Below are 15,435 nucleotides of genomic sequence, written 5' to 3'. Positions count from 1 at the left end.
AGTGGCACGAAGAGCCCTGTGGTTACGATCCTGGACAGCGGATTCGGCATCCAAGGCCTCTTTATGTGATTTACCTTTTGAGAGGAAAAAGCTGTTTGGAGCTCCGCTAGAAGGATCAAGTGGAATCGTAAATACCCTTATCGGAATGCCAGACCTTTCCAGTCTTCCCGCTCTCAGAATTTTCGTCGTCCCTACGGAGATAGGAAATTCCAAGAACGTCCTGGTAAGCAAGAAAAGAGGAAGTTCTGACAAAGTAGGAGGAAGATTGCTATGGTTCAGAGACGCCTGGGAGCAGACCACTCAAAATATTTGGATTCGGAAGATCATTGCGGAGGGATACAAAATCAAGTTTTTTCGACCTCCTTTGAGCCGCTTTCTCATCTCCTCATATCCTGCGGAAAGCAAAAATGTAGCCCTGTTTTCAGCATGCCTCACGCTGCTACAGAAAGGAGTCATAGAGAAGGTCCCAGTTCGTCACAGATTCCAGGGTGTCTACTCTCGTCTCTTTCTGGTTCCAAAGCTGGACGGTTCATTCCGTCCGGTTTTGGATCTAAAGAGGGTCAACAGTTGTGTACGCTATCAACATTTCCGTATGGAGAACCTCCAATCTGTCACTCATATTCTGCAAAGAGGAGATTTTATGGTTACACTGGATTTAAAAGACTCCTATCTTCATGTGCCTATGGCCGACGCGTCCAGAAAGTTCCTCAGGTTCTCGGTTCGAGTAAACAAGAGAATTTATCACTTTCAATTCACAGCCCTCCTATTCGGTCTTTCGTCGGCTCCAAGAGTTTTTACCAAGATCCTGTGCCCATTGACGGCAAGCCTAAGACTCCGGGGTGTCGCTATCATACCATACTTGGACGACTGGCTCATCAAGGCCAACTCTACAAAAAAACTTCTGGCAGACTTGGACACCACGGTTCATTTTCTAGAACAACATGGCTGGATCATCAACAAGGAGAAATCCAATCTCCTTCCCTCCACCAGGATCCAGTTCCTGGGGTTGATGGTGGACTCAGTTTCCCAGTGCATCTTCCTCCCGCAATCAAAGATCAGGAAGATAAGACAGGAAATTTCCTTTCTTCAAAGGAATCCTACCTGCTCTGTCAGAAGGGCTATGAGTGTCCTGGGTGTTCTTACAGCGTCCATCCCTGCGGTCCATTGGGCAAAGTCTCAGCTGCGTCCCTTACAGTGGCAGATCCTTTCCAAATGGTCAAGAAGGGAAGAAGACTTAGACGCAATCTTCACAATATCACGCCAAGTCCTATCTCAGCTGAACTGGTGGAAGAAATCAACCCATCTTTCCGGGGGTCTCTCGTTCCAACCCCGACATTGGATAACTAACCACGGATGCCTCCAGAATCGGCTGGGGGGCGCATTTAGGTTGCCTCTTCAGGCAGGGAATTTGGTCTCCGGAAGATTCTCATCAGTCTTCAAATTACAGGGAATTAAAGGCAGTCCTTCTGGCCCTCATGGCTTTCAGGCCCCATGTAGAGGGTCGTTTTGTAAGAATCCAGTCGGACAACGCTACGACAGTGGCTTACATAAACAAGCAAGGAGGAACGCGAACACGAAAGCTTCAGATTCTGTGCTCTGTTTTAATGAAGTGGTCCCAACAACATCTGCAGGACATCTCGGCAACCCACATCAGAGGCTGCTACAATCTTATTGCGGACGACCTCAGCCAAGCAAAGTGGTCTCAGGCGGAGTGGTCCCTGACCGCGCAGACCTTCTCCATCTTGGTGGCAAGATTCGGCCTCCCGGAGATAGACTTGATGGCTACCAGAAAAAACAGGAAAGTGCCGGTTTTTGCGTCCCTCAACAGGCTGGATTCTCCTCAGGTTCTGGACGGCCTTTCAATTCAATGGAATTTCCGTTTGGCCTACATATTTCCTCCGGTAGCCTTGATCCCGAGAATTCTCCAAAAGATTTGCTCAGACAGGGCCAGGGTCTTGGCCATCATACCTTACTGGCCAAGTCGAAGTTGGTTTGCCCTTCTCAGACAACTTACCTTGGCATCCTGGGAACTTCCGACGTCAGAGCCTTTGTTGGACAACAGGGAGCTTCGTCCAGACCTCCTTCGGATGTTTCGGTTGACGGCCTGGCTTTTGCAAGGATGATTCTGCGGAACCAAGGTGTTGACGGTGACCTTTCTGATCTTCTGTTGAATTCTGTGAGACGCTCTACGTCCAGGATATATTTTCGTATTTGGAAAAAATTTCTTCTGTGGTGCTCTGCTCGAGGTTTGACTGTCTTCCCTCAGAATATCAGCTCTATTCTGCAGTTCTTGCAAGATGGTTTGGATTCAGGTCTCAGTGTTTCTACCTTAAAGGGTCAGGTCTCGGCACTTAATCATTTTTTTCTTTCAGACTTGGCCTCTCACCTTCTAGTAAGACGTTTCTTTAAAGCCGCGACCATTCGGCGTCCCCCGTCAAGGTCTCCTTTTCCTACCTGGGACCTTACTCTCGTCCTGCAGGCTCTTTGTTCGGCTCCTTTCGAACCATTGGAGGAAGTTTCATTGAAGATCCTTTCCCTCAAGACGATTTTTTTGGTGGCGATTACTTCAGCCAAGAGAGTGGGGGAACTTCAAGCCCTCTCGTCTTCGGCGGATTTCACTGTTTTCCATCAGGACAAGGTCGTGTTGCATTTGAAACCCTCGTTTCTTCCAAAGGTCATCTCCAGGGCGAGTATCAATCAACCATTGGTTCTTCCCTCGTTTTTTCCGTCTCCTTCCTCCCCGGAAGAATGTAAATGGCACTCCTTGGATGTTAAAAGGGCTTTGGACATATATCTCAAGCGTACTTCATCCTTCCGCACCACCGACCACCTTTTTGTCAATTTTTTTGGTCATTCTGCTGGTAAGGCGGCTTCAAAGGCTACCATTTCTCGATGGCTTGTTGACACCATTCGTATGGCCTACCAGGCCAAGGGCGAGTTGCTTCAATGTCCCGTTAGGGCTCACTCCACTAGAGCCATGTCTGTTTCTTGGGCTGAAAAGGCTTCGGCTTCTCCTGAAGAGATCTGCAAGGCGGCTTCCTGGTCCTCGTTCAATACGTTTATACAACATTACCGGCTAGACGTCTTTTCCTCCTCTGCGGTGGATTTCGGGCGCAAGGTGCTTCGAGCTGTTGTCTCCTAGGCATTTCCCCCCCCCCTTCTCCGGGATCTTGTTACATCCCACTTGTACTGCCACTGGATGACAGGAAAAACGGAAATTTTTTACTTACCGTAAATTCCTTTTTCCTTAGTCCAGTGGCAGTACAGATTTCCCTCCCTTCGTTGAGAATAAACTTTACTTTGCATCCATTTCTGTGTGTCTTGTTACTAACTGCCATCTTTGGAGAGGTGCCGGTTTTTATGGGTAAGGAGGAGGGGCTTCGGATATTTTAACTGTTTATTCACTTTTAGGTTCTACTTGTCCCGAGTAAGATTACTTCCCACTTGTACTGCCACTGGACTAAGGAAAAAGGAATTTACGGTAAGTAAAAAATTTCCGTTTTTTTTTTTTATTTAGGCCCGCGTGACTTTGCATTGTGTTGCTTACTATGGTTAAGTGTTTCAAAATAATGAAACTGACCGCTACACTTATTTTCCTTTTAGGGTGCTGCATTTGGTTTTAATGTGATAGCTGACAAAGCTGGAGAGCAACTTGCTCCATTCCTGCCCCAACTGGTTCCACGTCTATATCGTTATCAGTTTGACCCCAACACTGGAATTCGTCAGGCGATGACCAGCATATGGAACGCCCTAGTCACAGACAAGACAACCGTAAGAACCTGCTGCGAGAAACAAAATGATATTCTCTATATATTCAGTTTCAAGGTGTTGCTGTGTTTTCCATGGTTTGAAAAGACCCTTATGTCCTGTTCTGTGCTGAATATGTTACACACCTATATATATATACTAGCATGTACTAAAGTAAGGATTTTTTTAAGACTGCCTATGTCAGATTTGTGTTTTTATATTTGTAAAAATGAAATATTGTGTGATATTCTGGGTTTATATTGCATACTAGTTAAGTCCTGTCTTTTTTTTTTTTTTTTATATTATTATTATTTAACAGGTAGATAAATATTTGTCTGAGATTCTGCAAGACTTGATAAATAACTTGACAAGCAATATGTGGAGGATCCGTGAGTCAAGGTAAAATGAAATGAAGCTTGAAACAGCCGCAGCTTTTGAATGGGTTATACAGTATAGTTTTGTGCTGAAGGGTCCATCCCTTTCCTCACATTCGATAGTAGACTGCACAGGCGTACGTATATTATCAGGTAATAGTAATATAGTAATTTATGTTGATTCTGTAAAATCCACCTACAGAGGTTCAGCCACCAGTTTTTTCCTTGGTGGGAACAAAAGAAAAAAATATTTAAAATATCTACTTTTTTTTTTCCTGTCCTCACTTGCCGAATCTCCTATTTCCAAGCCTTTGGTTTTTTTTCTGCTTCCATACCTAAAAAAAAAAAATAAAAAATTCCAATTTAGCCATTTTAGTAGCATTTTTGTAGGCTTTATTGGCATCTGTACTCTATAAATGATGCCACCGATCCCTCACTTTTATAAATTGAATGCCATTTTATTAGTTTTTATTTCCTTATACCACATTAGTTTTAGTTTGCTTCTTTTGTATTTGTGTCCACAAAGTATACATCGATGTGTGTAATTTTTATAATGTGTGCGTAAAGCTATTATAACTTGACTTGTAATTCTTCATTCTAACTACTGTTGTAGGTGGTACTCAATGTTAATATTGGTTCTTTCCGACTTTTATCTTGATGGTAGACTGCTTAGTTTTGCCTACCAGTGTCTGGTCTCAGAACTTAACCTATTATTTAGCTGTTTCCATGCACTACAGTTCACATTTTTAGTAGTCTAGTAATGCACCTTAAAGACGGTAACATCCCCTTTATCCTCTTTTATATTACTTAATGGGTATGACGATGATTTCTCTGGAAGTATTGACTTAGGGCTTCATATATATTACGCACCCCATGTCCTACATTCTGAGTGAAGAATCTTTCATTTTATTTCTTGGCACTTACGTTAAATTATGATGACCTCGTATCTGTCTATCTTCAGCATTGTCTGTTTCTAAATTTCTGTCCTTAAGGATGCATAGAATCATTAAGATACATTTCCCCCCCTATGCCTATACCAAAATATAATACCCCCCTAACATGTTTTACAATTCCATAGGACAAAGTCATATATGTATTATTGGCATATAAGCAAATCTATTGAGCCTGTACACATATTAATAAATATCACGTTTTCTGAAAATGATTTATTTCAGCTGTTTAGCACTTAATGACTTGCTACGTGGCCGGCAGTTGGATGATGTTGTAGACAGGCTTCCTGAGATATGGGAGACTCTGTTTAGAGTCCAGGATGATATAAAGGTAAGACTGCACGCATTACACTGCATTTGTGTTTGTTATATCGGCTTCTGCTTGGGGATAAATGACGTTTGTTGAAATATTTCATATAGTTTTGGTAAAGAAAAGTTATGCTCTATATAAATATATTAAGGACATATTTTCTTCCGTTAGTGTCTTTGACATTATTCTTTAAGCACCTGCGAGCTGCCTTCATGGTTGTTCTAGCAGACCTCTGAGAGCAGGCCTTGAAAGCAATATTAATAAGATGATACCTTGACTGCTTAAGCCCATAGCCAAGATTAACCCCCACCTTCCCCCCAAATAAAGACACTGGACACCATTAGTGGGGTAGGGCTTTTGGCCAGCAGTAATGGCCCCCTTTCCTATTGGTCCAGGGGGCCCCCTTTCTTTGTGTCTTGTGGGTATATTGCATTGGTTGTGTGCTCCGCTTTTGTGTGATTACATATCATAACATGTCGTCTTTGCCTTTTTTCTACCAGGAATCTGTCCGGAAAGCTGCAGAGCTAGCTGTGAAAACGTTGAGCAAGGTAAATGCCTTGGGTAAAGGGGTTAAAGGTAAAGGGTTAAAAAAAAAAAAAAAAATACTGATGAAACCAGAAAAACATGGTGGCCTGTAGTCTTAGAATGTCTAACTGCCCACTCCCAACTCCCCTTTCCATTGTTGATCTATAAGCCCACCCTACCTGATAAAATATAAGTAGGGTTAATGCTTATAATCCCTTATCTGCATTTGTCTCTTAAAGGTCTCTATAAGGATGTGTGATCCCAGCAAAGGAGCCGCAGGCCAAAAGACAATCGCCGTACTTTTGCCGTGTCTCCTGGACAAGGGAATGATGAGCACGGTCACCGAAGTCAGGGCACTAAGGTAATCCACCCTGGTTTCTGCTCTTGTGTTGTTGTGTAGCCAATTTCCTTTTGCTCAGTAGGTTTCCCACAGAGATAAGAGAAGAAGTGGACAATGTTAGCTGAACCCATGCAAAGTTTCAGATGTGATGATTTGTAGACATAAATTTGTAGTTTTAAAACATCACAAAGAAACCATTTTATTTTCAAAACATTAGACTGAAAAATGTCTTGTGTTTATTGTCTGGTCTCTGTACGTCTACCAGTATTAGGGCCGTATTCTTGCTTAGACCCCTTTTAGTTAGCTATTTTTTTTTTATATATATCCTATGAATTATACGAATGCTTGTATAACGTTTTGTATGCCATTTCTCTGTGTGCATCGCAGTGTCAACACGCTTGTTAAAATCAGCAAAAGTGCTGGGGAATTGTTGAAGCCTCATACTCCAAAACTAATCCCTGCGTTGTTAGAGGCCTTGAGCGTCCTGGAACCTCAAGTTCTCAACTACCTCAGTCTGAGAGCGACGGATCAAGAGAAGGTGAGCAGAAATATTACTGTGTAGAAGTATACACATTTACTGTATTCAGTATTATTTAATTATTTGCACATTACTATGGCCTTCACAATGACCTTGATTGCCAGTTGAGATTATGTATTATGATCTATGACACTAGACAAGAAGCTGACATCTGAATCTTATCTTATATGTGTATAATACCACGCAATGGACGATGAATACATGCACGCAGCCTGTCATTTTACATTTCCCACTTAGTATTCAATCACTATATTAAAGGAAGGAAGATACTATAGTAAATGAATCTGAAGGGGCATTAAAAATGTGCAGCACTTTTGATTGGGATAGTGATGAATGCCTATGTGCATTTTCATACGAAAAACTATAAAGGTGATATACAATGGTGGCTGGAGTGTATATTTAAATAGATCTAAATAGTACTAATTTAAATGTCAGGGAGAATCCTCAAATCAAGACATTGAACAACATTTCCTTTATTACATTTTTTCTTCTTTTTCCTTTTATATGCAGGCTGCAATGGACAGTGCAAGACTGAGTGCCGCCAAGTCCTCTCCAATGATGGAAACAATAAATATGGTAATATCTTTTTTTCTTTTTAAAATATATGTATTCAGGTAGATATTTTTGTCCTGGCTGTGTTGAAATTGTGATACTTTTTCTGGAATTCTCCTTCAAGGGACACTCCAGCCATCATATGCACTTTAATGAATATGGTAGAAGAGTGTTCCATTTAAATGGTCATACAGATAATTACTGTCCATGTACTCGGTGCCACAGTTGGTTAGGACATTCACTATACTCCTGCTTTTGCCCTTCAGTGTATACAGCATGTGGATGCCCCTGTCCTGGCAGAGCTGGTTCCAAGATTGTGTGACTTGATCAGGGGTGGACTTGGCCTAGGTACTAAGGTGCGTATTCCATGGTGTGAAGGCTTTTCACCCTTTTAAACCATTTTTTTTTCTTTCTAGGCTCCTATCATAGTGTAATATATTTTAGTCAATCCTGACAAACCTATTTATGGACAACTTGTAAGCTTTTTGCACGTACACAGTATAAAGTTTCTTTTTCATGAATTTTCTTTTGTCTTAGGGTGGATGTGCCAGTGTCATTGTATCTTTAACTACACAATGCCCTCAAAACTTGATGCCTTACTCTGGTATGTTATGACTTTGTGCACAATACGTTGTCTCATCTATTTGAATCAGACTGGTTGAGTAGCACTTGCTATGGTTAATAAAGAACAGCACAAAATATTACACCCATTCATGATCCGTAGCGATAGATTTAAATTTTGTGCTGACTTAGCCCAGAGAAATGGTGTGCATCGCATTAGCATATGTTCCTATGGTCTCTTTTAACTCTAGCCTATATAAGGTAAATAATCCTTATACAAGTTTTCTCAAGCGTGCTGTAATCAGACCTGGGAACGTCTCATATTTTTCTAGTTAATCCAGGCAACATATAATTTATTACTGCTAAGCGATATGTGAAGCCTGTAGTAGGAATCCACTGATATTTACTTTAGGTAGGGGTTAAATGGGGTACAAGCACAATATAATGGGGAGAATTATGCATGCGTGTTCTAAAATATAATATCAGTTCTGGTGATTGCCTGGTTATGATTTTTTTTTTCTTTCTAGGGTTTTTTAAATAGTATATTTACTGTTTTGCTCAATAGATGTTCTTCTGTTTTTGCCTAGGCAAACTTATGAGTGCATTATTAAATGGACTAAATGATCGCAATAGCGTGGTGCAGAAGTCCTATGCCGCTGCTTTGGGCCACTTAGTTCGGGTGAGTCTTCTTTCTCTGGATAATTCTTCCTTTTTATATTTTTAATTCGTAATAAGATAATATTTAGTTTTCAATTCTTACAGACGGCAAGGGATAGCAGTACAGAGAAACTACTACAGAAAATGTGTGCTTGGTACATGGAGAAAGAGGGTAAGATCAACTCTACCATACACATTGCCGTTTGTCAGTAACGCAATAAAAGACCAGACAATGGACTGAATGCCGTCTGTTTATGTTTTTGGTTTTTGTTTAGTTTGTTTTCCTACAAAACGAATAGCGTCTTTTTTTAATACATACCATATTATGAAACTTAATGAAAGGTGGGTCTCTACAATAAGCACTTTGGATAGTCCCACTGATATTTAAAGCATGCATTTATCATATGTATTTAATTTACACTTTTTTGTACTCCATTAAAGAGCCAGCATACAGAACTGGTTGTACGTTAACAGTCCATGCCATCAGTCGCTACAGTCCAGATGTTTTGAAGAACCACTCTGCAGTTGTATTGCCTTTAGCTTTCCTTGCAATGCATGAAGTTTCTGATGAAGAAAAAGGTGATAAAGAAGATTCCAATCTTTGGAAAGAAGTGTGGCAGGAAAATGTTCCAGGTACACATGTTGGTCGCATAGCTTAACAAACTAGATATTGCTGCTAGGCTTACCTTCTTTGCACACAGCTCTTCTTCTGCTTCCCCACTCTGCAAAATCCTCCACTGGCTCCCTATCACCTTAAGAATTTGTACTAACAAATAAGGCCCTCCATGACACTGCTCCTCCATACATTTCTGCCATACATTTCAGCCCTCATAAAAAAAAAATTAAAAAAAAATACTCCCCTACTTGATCTTTACATTCTTTCCATGGGCTAAGGCTCTCCTCACTCATCACCTCTTCCCTTTCCCCTCTACAAGACTTCACTAGTGCTGCCCCGTATCTCTGGAATCTACCGAACCGTCAAGCTTTTACCCTCCCTCCCAACATTCATGATCTTAAGACTCGCTTCTTCAGAAGCACACCATCTTAGTTGCTGGAACTTCCCTTATACAGCCCCCCACAATACCTCTCACCTTTCTCTGTGCCTTATGTCTGTCACCCCATTCCCTCAAGATTTTAAGGACTCTCTCCACCTAATGTATCGGTTTGTCTTAGTCTGTCAAGCACTCCATAACTTGTTGGCACTATATAAATAAAATATCATGAGCCTCCTAGAACACGAACCCATCAACTTTCCCAAATAGTGTCCTTGGTTATAAAAAGACTTATGCAGCTTAAGGCGTTAAGGCATTACTCGGTATTTATCAATCATTTAAAAAATACGCTTCAAATATTCTAGGCATCTTTAAAATGTTCTTATGCCCTTTAATGTTCTAAATCAGTGTGGTTGAGTAGCTTAACCTATATGAAACATTGAACACCTATAGTTTGTTTGCATGCCTTCCCCTTGTGTAGATCATAACAAGGCTGAAATATTTAATTGATCCTCTTCGGTTTATGTCTTCAAGACAGACACTTCAGCTGCCCAACATTGCGATATTTGGCATGCAGGGCAAGCCCTAGTGAGTATGTCCTGCAAGATGAGCGAATAGTGAATTTTTGTAATTCATCTTGCAATACACCTCACCAGTAGAATTATGCCTTATGGAGAGCCAGCTTAGGCTTTGTGGTCTAATGAGTAGGTGACGTCTATAGTCTTGTGTTAGTATTCTTTTATGTAGTCTGTAATGTCATTCTTAACATGTAATTTTACGTTTAATTATTTTATTTTTTTTATTAATCAAGGAAGCATCAGTGGTGGCATTCGTTTGTACATGAAGGAGTTGATCAGTATTACCCAGAAAGCTTTGCAGTCACCTTCTTGGAAAATGAAAGCTCAGGGAGCAGCTGCCATGGCATCAATTGCGAAACAGCAAACGGGTTCCCTTGTGCCTCCTCACTTGGGACTGGTGATCAATGCCCTTCTACAGGGTCTGCCTGGAAGAACGTGGGCTGGAAAGGTAATATCCTAACGATAAACAAAGTCCATTTTATTTGCATAATCTCAACAATTGCGTACACTTTTAGAATGACAAGTACTTATCACATTTTTTTTTATACTACACTAACATTTATCCAGAACATAATAAAAAACAAAAATGATAGAGATTAAGTCGTGACAGCAATGTATCTGTGTATAATTTTAAATATTCATTAGCTCAAAGTACGTTGCACAATTTATCATACAGCATATAGCTAAATTAGTCTGATGTAATACTGTGGTCTGGCCTCATACTATGCACAAAATATAATGAAAAAAATAAATACCTTTTTTATGGGACAGCCATGTTTTCTCACATTTTAATATAAAACAATCTAGAGACTGTAGATATATTTGGCACCTGATCAACCTATAACAAATAGCATAAAAGTCTGTGTACATACACGTGTTCATCTTAGGATACCATGACATTTTATTTCTTATTTTATTTCTTTATTTTGGTTTTTTTTTTTACTTCCAGGAAGAATTGTTAAAAGCTATTGGAACAGTTGTTTCAGCTTGCAGGTTTGTATTTATACACTCTGTCTGCACATCTTCTGCACAATGGCTTTAGGCATGTGAATTATTGTTCACCACTATGGAAAATAAAATGTAAATAGATGCCCAGTATCTGTTAAATTTTTAAGAGATTTCCTGCATGCTTCTCCTTAGTTCTTAATTTTTTTAATGTAAATTTACCTTTTCGTGTATCTCTCATGTGGGAGATACAAGATTTCTTACACCCTTGGATAGTAAAGGAATTGGTTTGTTTATATCCAAAGTAACCATAGGTGGTAGAACGAAAGTAAGTGTGTTTGTGCCTCCCTCTGGATATAAGGTGTAACACTAAAGGAACTAGCAACTTCATAATTTCTAGAGACAGGGTGATTAAAAAACATCAGAGCCATGGAATTAAAATAGAAAAAATAAATAAATAAAAAATACAAATTCCCCACAGAACAAGAAGGGGCATCCTTCTCTAATCAGTGTCATTGAGTAGTGGTTGTTTTAGGAGTGTTGGTGCATCTCTAAGCAGCGCACATAAATCAAGAGATTAGATGGAAGTGCAATGCCATCAGCAAATGTGTTTTCCACCAACAGAGTAGGTAGATGGATATAGATAGTTGGGCTAGAACAGTTAGGCTTTGTGACTGTCTAACGTGATTGTCTTCCCTTTCCAGCGAGAAGTTGCAAGCGCCCACCCCTGATCAGCCAAGCGTGGATGAGATAGTGCAGGCCGTGCTAAAGGAGTGCCGCAAGGAAAATGTCAGCTACAAGATAAGCGCGCTAAAGTGTGCCGCCAATGTGCTGGAAGCCACCAAGGTGGACCGCTTTCGTGACATAGCAGATCTCTTATTTCCGCTCATAGAAAAGGTACTACGAATGCACCAGCATTGTTTGGAAACTACAAAATAAGCAAACATTTGTCGACGGTTAAAAGGAAAATACATTTGCTGTCAAAAAGCAAGTCATTGTCCATCTCCATCAAATTAAATTTTTACATCATAAGATAAAATATTATTATTGGTTGATTTACCTAGTTATATTGGCATTTGTGGATGCTGCCAGTGACCATTAGAGGAAACCTCAGCACCTCAAATTGTGCAGCACCTATACTTTCCTATGGCCAACTTAATGTTCTGATACACAGAGACAATATTTTTTAACTAGTGTCTTTTTGATCTTCTCCATCATTTGATCTAGACTTCTCTGGAAACAATGGGAGCCCGCTCACCTAAAGACGATGATGAAAATGAGGATGATAAGATAAAGGAGTTGCATATGGAATGTCTATTGTGTGCCTTCTCAACGCTAGGAAAAGCCTGGCCCAGAAACCCTGAAACACAACGTGAGTTATGTGGAATAGAGTCAGCCCTTTGGTGTTTGGTACCCTTGCTTTATGATTTATACCTAAAAAAAAAAGTATATGATTGAAACAAAGAGAGCTACTCGGGAGAAAGCGTGACATAAAAAGTACTGAACACTTGCAGGAATGGGTATAATAAAATAAAAGCTATTTTTACTATTGCCGCAACAGGTTGCTACAGACTTGAGGTGTGCAAGCTGATGTCTGGAAGACTGAAACTCAGCACTTGGAAGGTCCAACAGGCAGTCCTTCAGTCCATGAATACATACTTTCAAGGGTAAGGTTCTGATTCCGAGCCCATTTGTTTGTAACACAGTTAGAATTATAATTTGCTTTAGTTACTGACCATTAGAATACTTTTACTCTTTTCTTAATAAAAAGTCAGAGAAGATTCCTGTTCTCAGTGACATGTCACTCCTGAGTGGTTTTTTTACATTGTTTTTGGAGATGGGGTGCATCTGTTCTCTTAAAGCAGAATGAACCACAAGAAGGTTAGGAAACAGACCTATATATTCAGAGAAGTAGTAGTTATGTTTGAAAACAATTTTGCTAAACCTTGAACTTGAAACCTCGATAGGCGCTTGTTTATAATTATTTACTGGCAAAATGACAAAACCACGTTATGTTTCAGGTTACTGCTTTTGGAAAAGGAACACTCAGACAGCGCTGCCCTTACAGAAATCCTTACAGAAACGTGTCCGGCAATAGCACATTCTCTTGGTATGTCTGCCAAGATTGACTGGAACTGCATTCTCTTATTTCTCACGTTTACAGTACATGTGTAGGGCCAAGTTGTTACTTTAGTTCTGAAACTATTCTGACAAAAGTTGTGTTGCAAAGGAAGTATTACAAAACATGTAAGAGGATGAAAATGCTTTGGGATTGTTTATGACATGACTCTCATGCAGATAGGAATGTGTCTATTGTTACGCCTGTTGTACACCACACGTGCTTATGGCCAAGTTCTTGCTACTGCACTTCTCCTATTTCTCAATGATGTCCCAGGTGCTTACTTTCCAATCTTTACCAGTCCCTTCCTTGCCTCATCGGATATTTGGTCTGCATCACTAATGGGATCGTTGATAGGATAGTTGTGGTTTTAACTCTATCACTTCACTATGGAGGTCCAACCCCAGAGAAATTCTGCTACAGGGAGAGCTTTGCTGGCCCTACAGAATGTGTAGTTAAATCGCCAAGATTTTGTCAGCCTTACACGTTGAATTTTATTATTATCTTTTATTTATATAGCGCCAACAATTTAAGCAGCGCTTCATACGGTACATATATTCAAGGGGTATGACAAGACGAGAATTGACAGACTAAGACAAACCGATACATTAGGTGGAGAGAGCCCTGCTCACAATATTATGCAGGGCCAGCTCAGAACACCTAATTATAGAAACTAGTATTGACCCTTCAGAATGAATAGTGGCATATGGGAGTTAAAACCACAATGCTCCTGTCACCTTTCCATTTAGTAAATAAACCCAACCGACTCTGCTATGAAACCTAATTTTATCCTTTACACATCAAAAAGACACTTTTTTTTTTCTTTTTTCCAAAGACCAGGTATTTAGCATCGATACTTCTGCCAATATATATAAAAAATAGCCAATAGACCATTGCTATCAGTAACTTCATTTTATGTTATTTACAGAAAATAAAAGTTATTCATCAGTACGAACAGAGGCAATGTCGGTATTAGAGCTACTGCTTCAAAAACTAGAAGGTGAGTTGATGTTTAGAGAAACCATTTTTAGATGATACATAGACTTGTGCATCTGGATTCATATTAGTTACAATGCTTACGAAATTTGCCAGTTTCTTCAATTTGTACAAATGAGGAGGGACCCCCCAATGAAATAAACTAATACGAAGCAGATGGTCTCCTTACCCCGCAGCTTCGCTTCTTCTCTTGCCCCTATTTGTTCTTCTGCCTTTGTCCTCCTCTCCCGATGTCGTCTTTCTTCATCTGCGGCTCCGTGAACCAGGCCTCCCGAGGCATTTCCACAAAAGGAATTCATGGAGAGAAAAAGACTGTCTGCATTATTCTGACCTGTCAAATGACTTCCGCAAAAAGACAGAGCCATGAGGGCAGCCTCTTAAGTGTTCCTCTAATTGGGGAGAGGCTCCGTCCTTTTGCAGAAGTACCTGATACACGGAGATGCAGAAGAAGACGTGTGGAGAGGTGGATGAAGAAAGAAGACAGAAGGACATGAAGAGCCAAGAGATAAGCGGAGCTTCCGGGCAAGAAGACAGGAACACAGAGGTGGTCGATGGAGAAGGTAGGAAGACGGAGAGAGAGTGTGAGTATGTGTGTGAGAAAGAGCATGATAGAGTGAATGATGGTTAGTGACAACAAATTTCATGTAAAAAGCCATCCAGACTTCATCCAAACTGAAAGGGCAAGAAATGAAATTTGTTGTCCAAAAATGAAACTAAAACTTAAATTTGATTCAGTTGGAAATTTGGTAAAGCTTTAGTAATTACAACAATGTATATTTAGCTTTTTTTATTTTTCTCCAAATTTCCAAATTTGATATTCTATTTGTAGATGCAGAACAGTGGAAATGCCTGACCGTAGACAACAAGAACATACTCATAGCATCATTATCCACAATGGAAACAGACAACAGGCCTGATCTCAGAGAAAAGGGGTTGTCACTAAAGAAAAAGCTGGAGAACTTAGACTATAAATAGAAAAGGATATAAATAGAAAAACGCACCCTTTGCATTTCAGTCCCAAACACACAGCTGTCTGCTCTGGGAAAAAAACAATGAACACAAGATCCCACCTCTTCTGTAGCATGCATCATTCCATGCCTAAAATAAATATTTACGTGAATTATGTTCTCTTTATCATTGTCATCTATTTTTATATCCACGTGCCGCCTTGCTGCGGTTTTATTTTTGCTATCAGTCCTTGGTAAAAAATAAACTAAAAATAAAACTGCTTTGAAGAAGACCCAAAGAAAG

At 40.1% G+C, this 15,435-nt stretch overlaps 1 protein-coding gene across 1 annotated transcript in view; it reads left to right on the top strand.

Annotated features, from left to right (window-relative positions):
- The window catches only part of LOC149284274 (proteasome adapter and scaffold protein ECM29-like), a 51,044-nt gene extending 35,885 nt beyond the window's left edge, over positions 1-15,159 (top strand). The window contains exons 30-49 of the mRNA XM_089496964.1: positions 3,604-3,771; positions 4,067-4,146; positions 5,297-5,402; positions 5,882-5,929; positions 6,146-6,267; positions 6,634-6,784; positions 7,295-7,360; positions 7,603-7,692; positions 7,874-7,940; positions 8,485-8,576; positions 8,660-8,726; positions 8,996-9,187; positions 10,358-10,572; positions 11,074-11,117; positions 11,774-11,966; positions 12,297-12,441; positions 12,631-12,736; positions 13,091-13,179; positions 14,117-14,188; positions 15,014-15,159. Of these exons, the coding sequence (XP_089353090.1) occupies positions 3,604-3,771; positions 4,067-4,146; positions 5,297-5,402; positions 5,882-5,929; positions 6,146-6,267; positions 6,634-6,784; positions 7,295-7,360; positions 7,603-7,692; positions 7,874-7,940; positions 8,485-8,576; positions 8,660-8,726; positions 8,996-9,187; positions 10,358-10,572; positions 11,074-11,117; positions 11,774-11,966; positions 12,297-12,441; positions 12,631-12,736; positions 13,091-13,179; positions 14,117-14,188; positions 15,014-15,159 (2,259 nt within the window). The remainder of the gene's footprint in view (positions 1-3,603; positions 3,772-4,066; positions 4,147-5,296; positions 5,403-5,881; positions 5,930-6,145; positions 6,268-6,633; positions 6,785-7,294; positions 7,361-7,602; positions 7,693-7,873; positions 7,941-8,484; positions 8,577-8,659; positions 8,727-8,995; positions 9,188-10,357; positions 10,573-11,073; positions 11,118-11,773; positions 11,967-12,296; positions 12,442-12,630; positions 12,737-13,090; positions 13,180-14,116; positions 14,189-15,013) is intronic.
- Positions 15,160-15,435: the final 276 nt, after the last annotated feature.

This window comes from Sceloporus occidentalis, unplaced genomic scaffold, assembly GCF_023333645.1.
Source record: "Sceloporus occidentalis isolate IW3139 unplaced genomic scaffold, rSceOcc1.0.p SCAF_96, whole genome shotgun sequence".
NCBI classification, from domain to species: Eukaryota; Metazoa; Chordata; class Lepidosauria; order Squamata; family Phrynosomatidae; genus Sceloporus; species Sceloporus occidentalis.
Note: the sequence above shows the minus strand (reverse complement) of the source record. Positions and strands in the feature narration are given on the sequence as shown.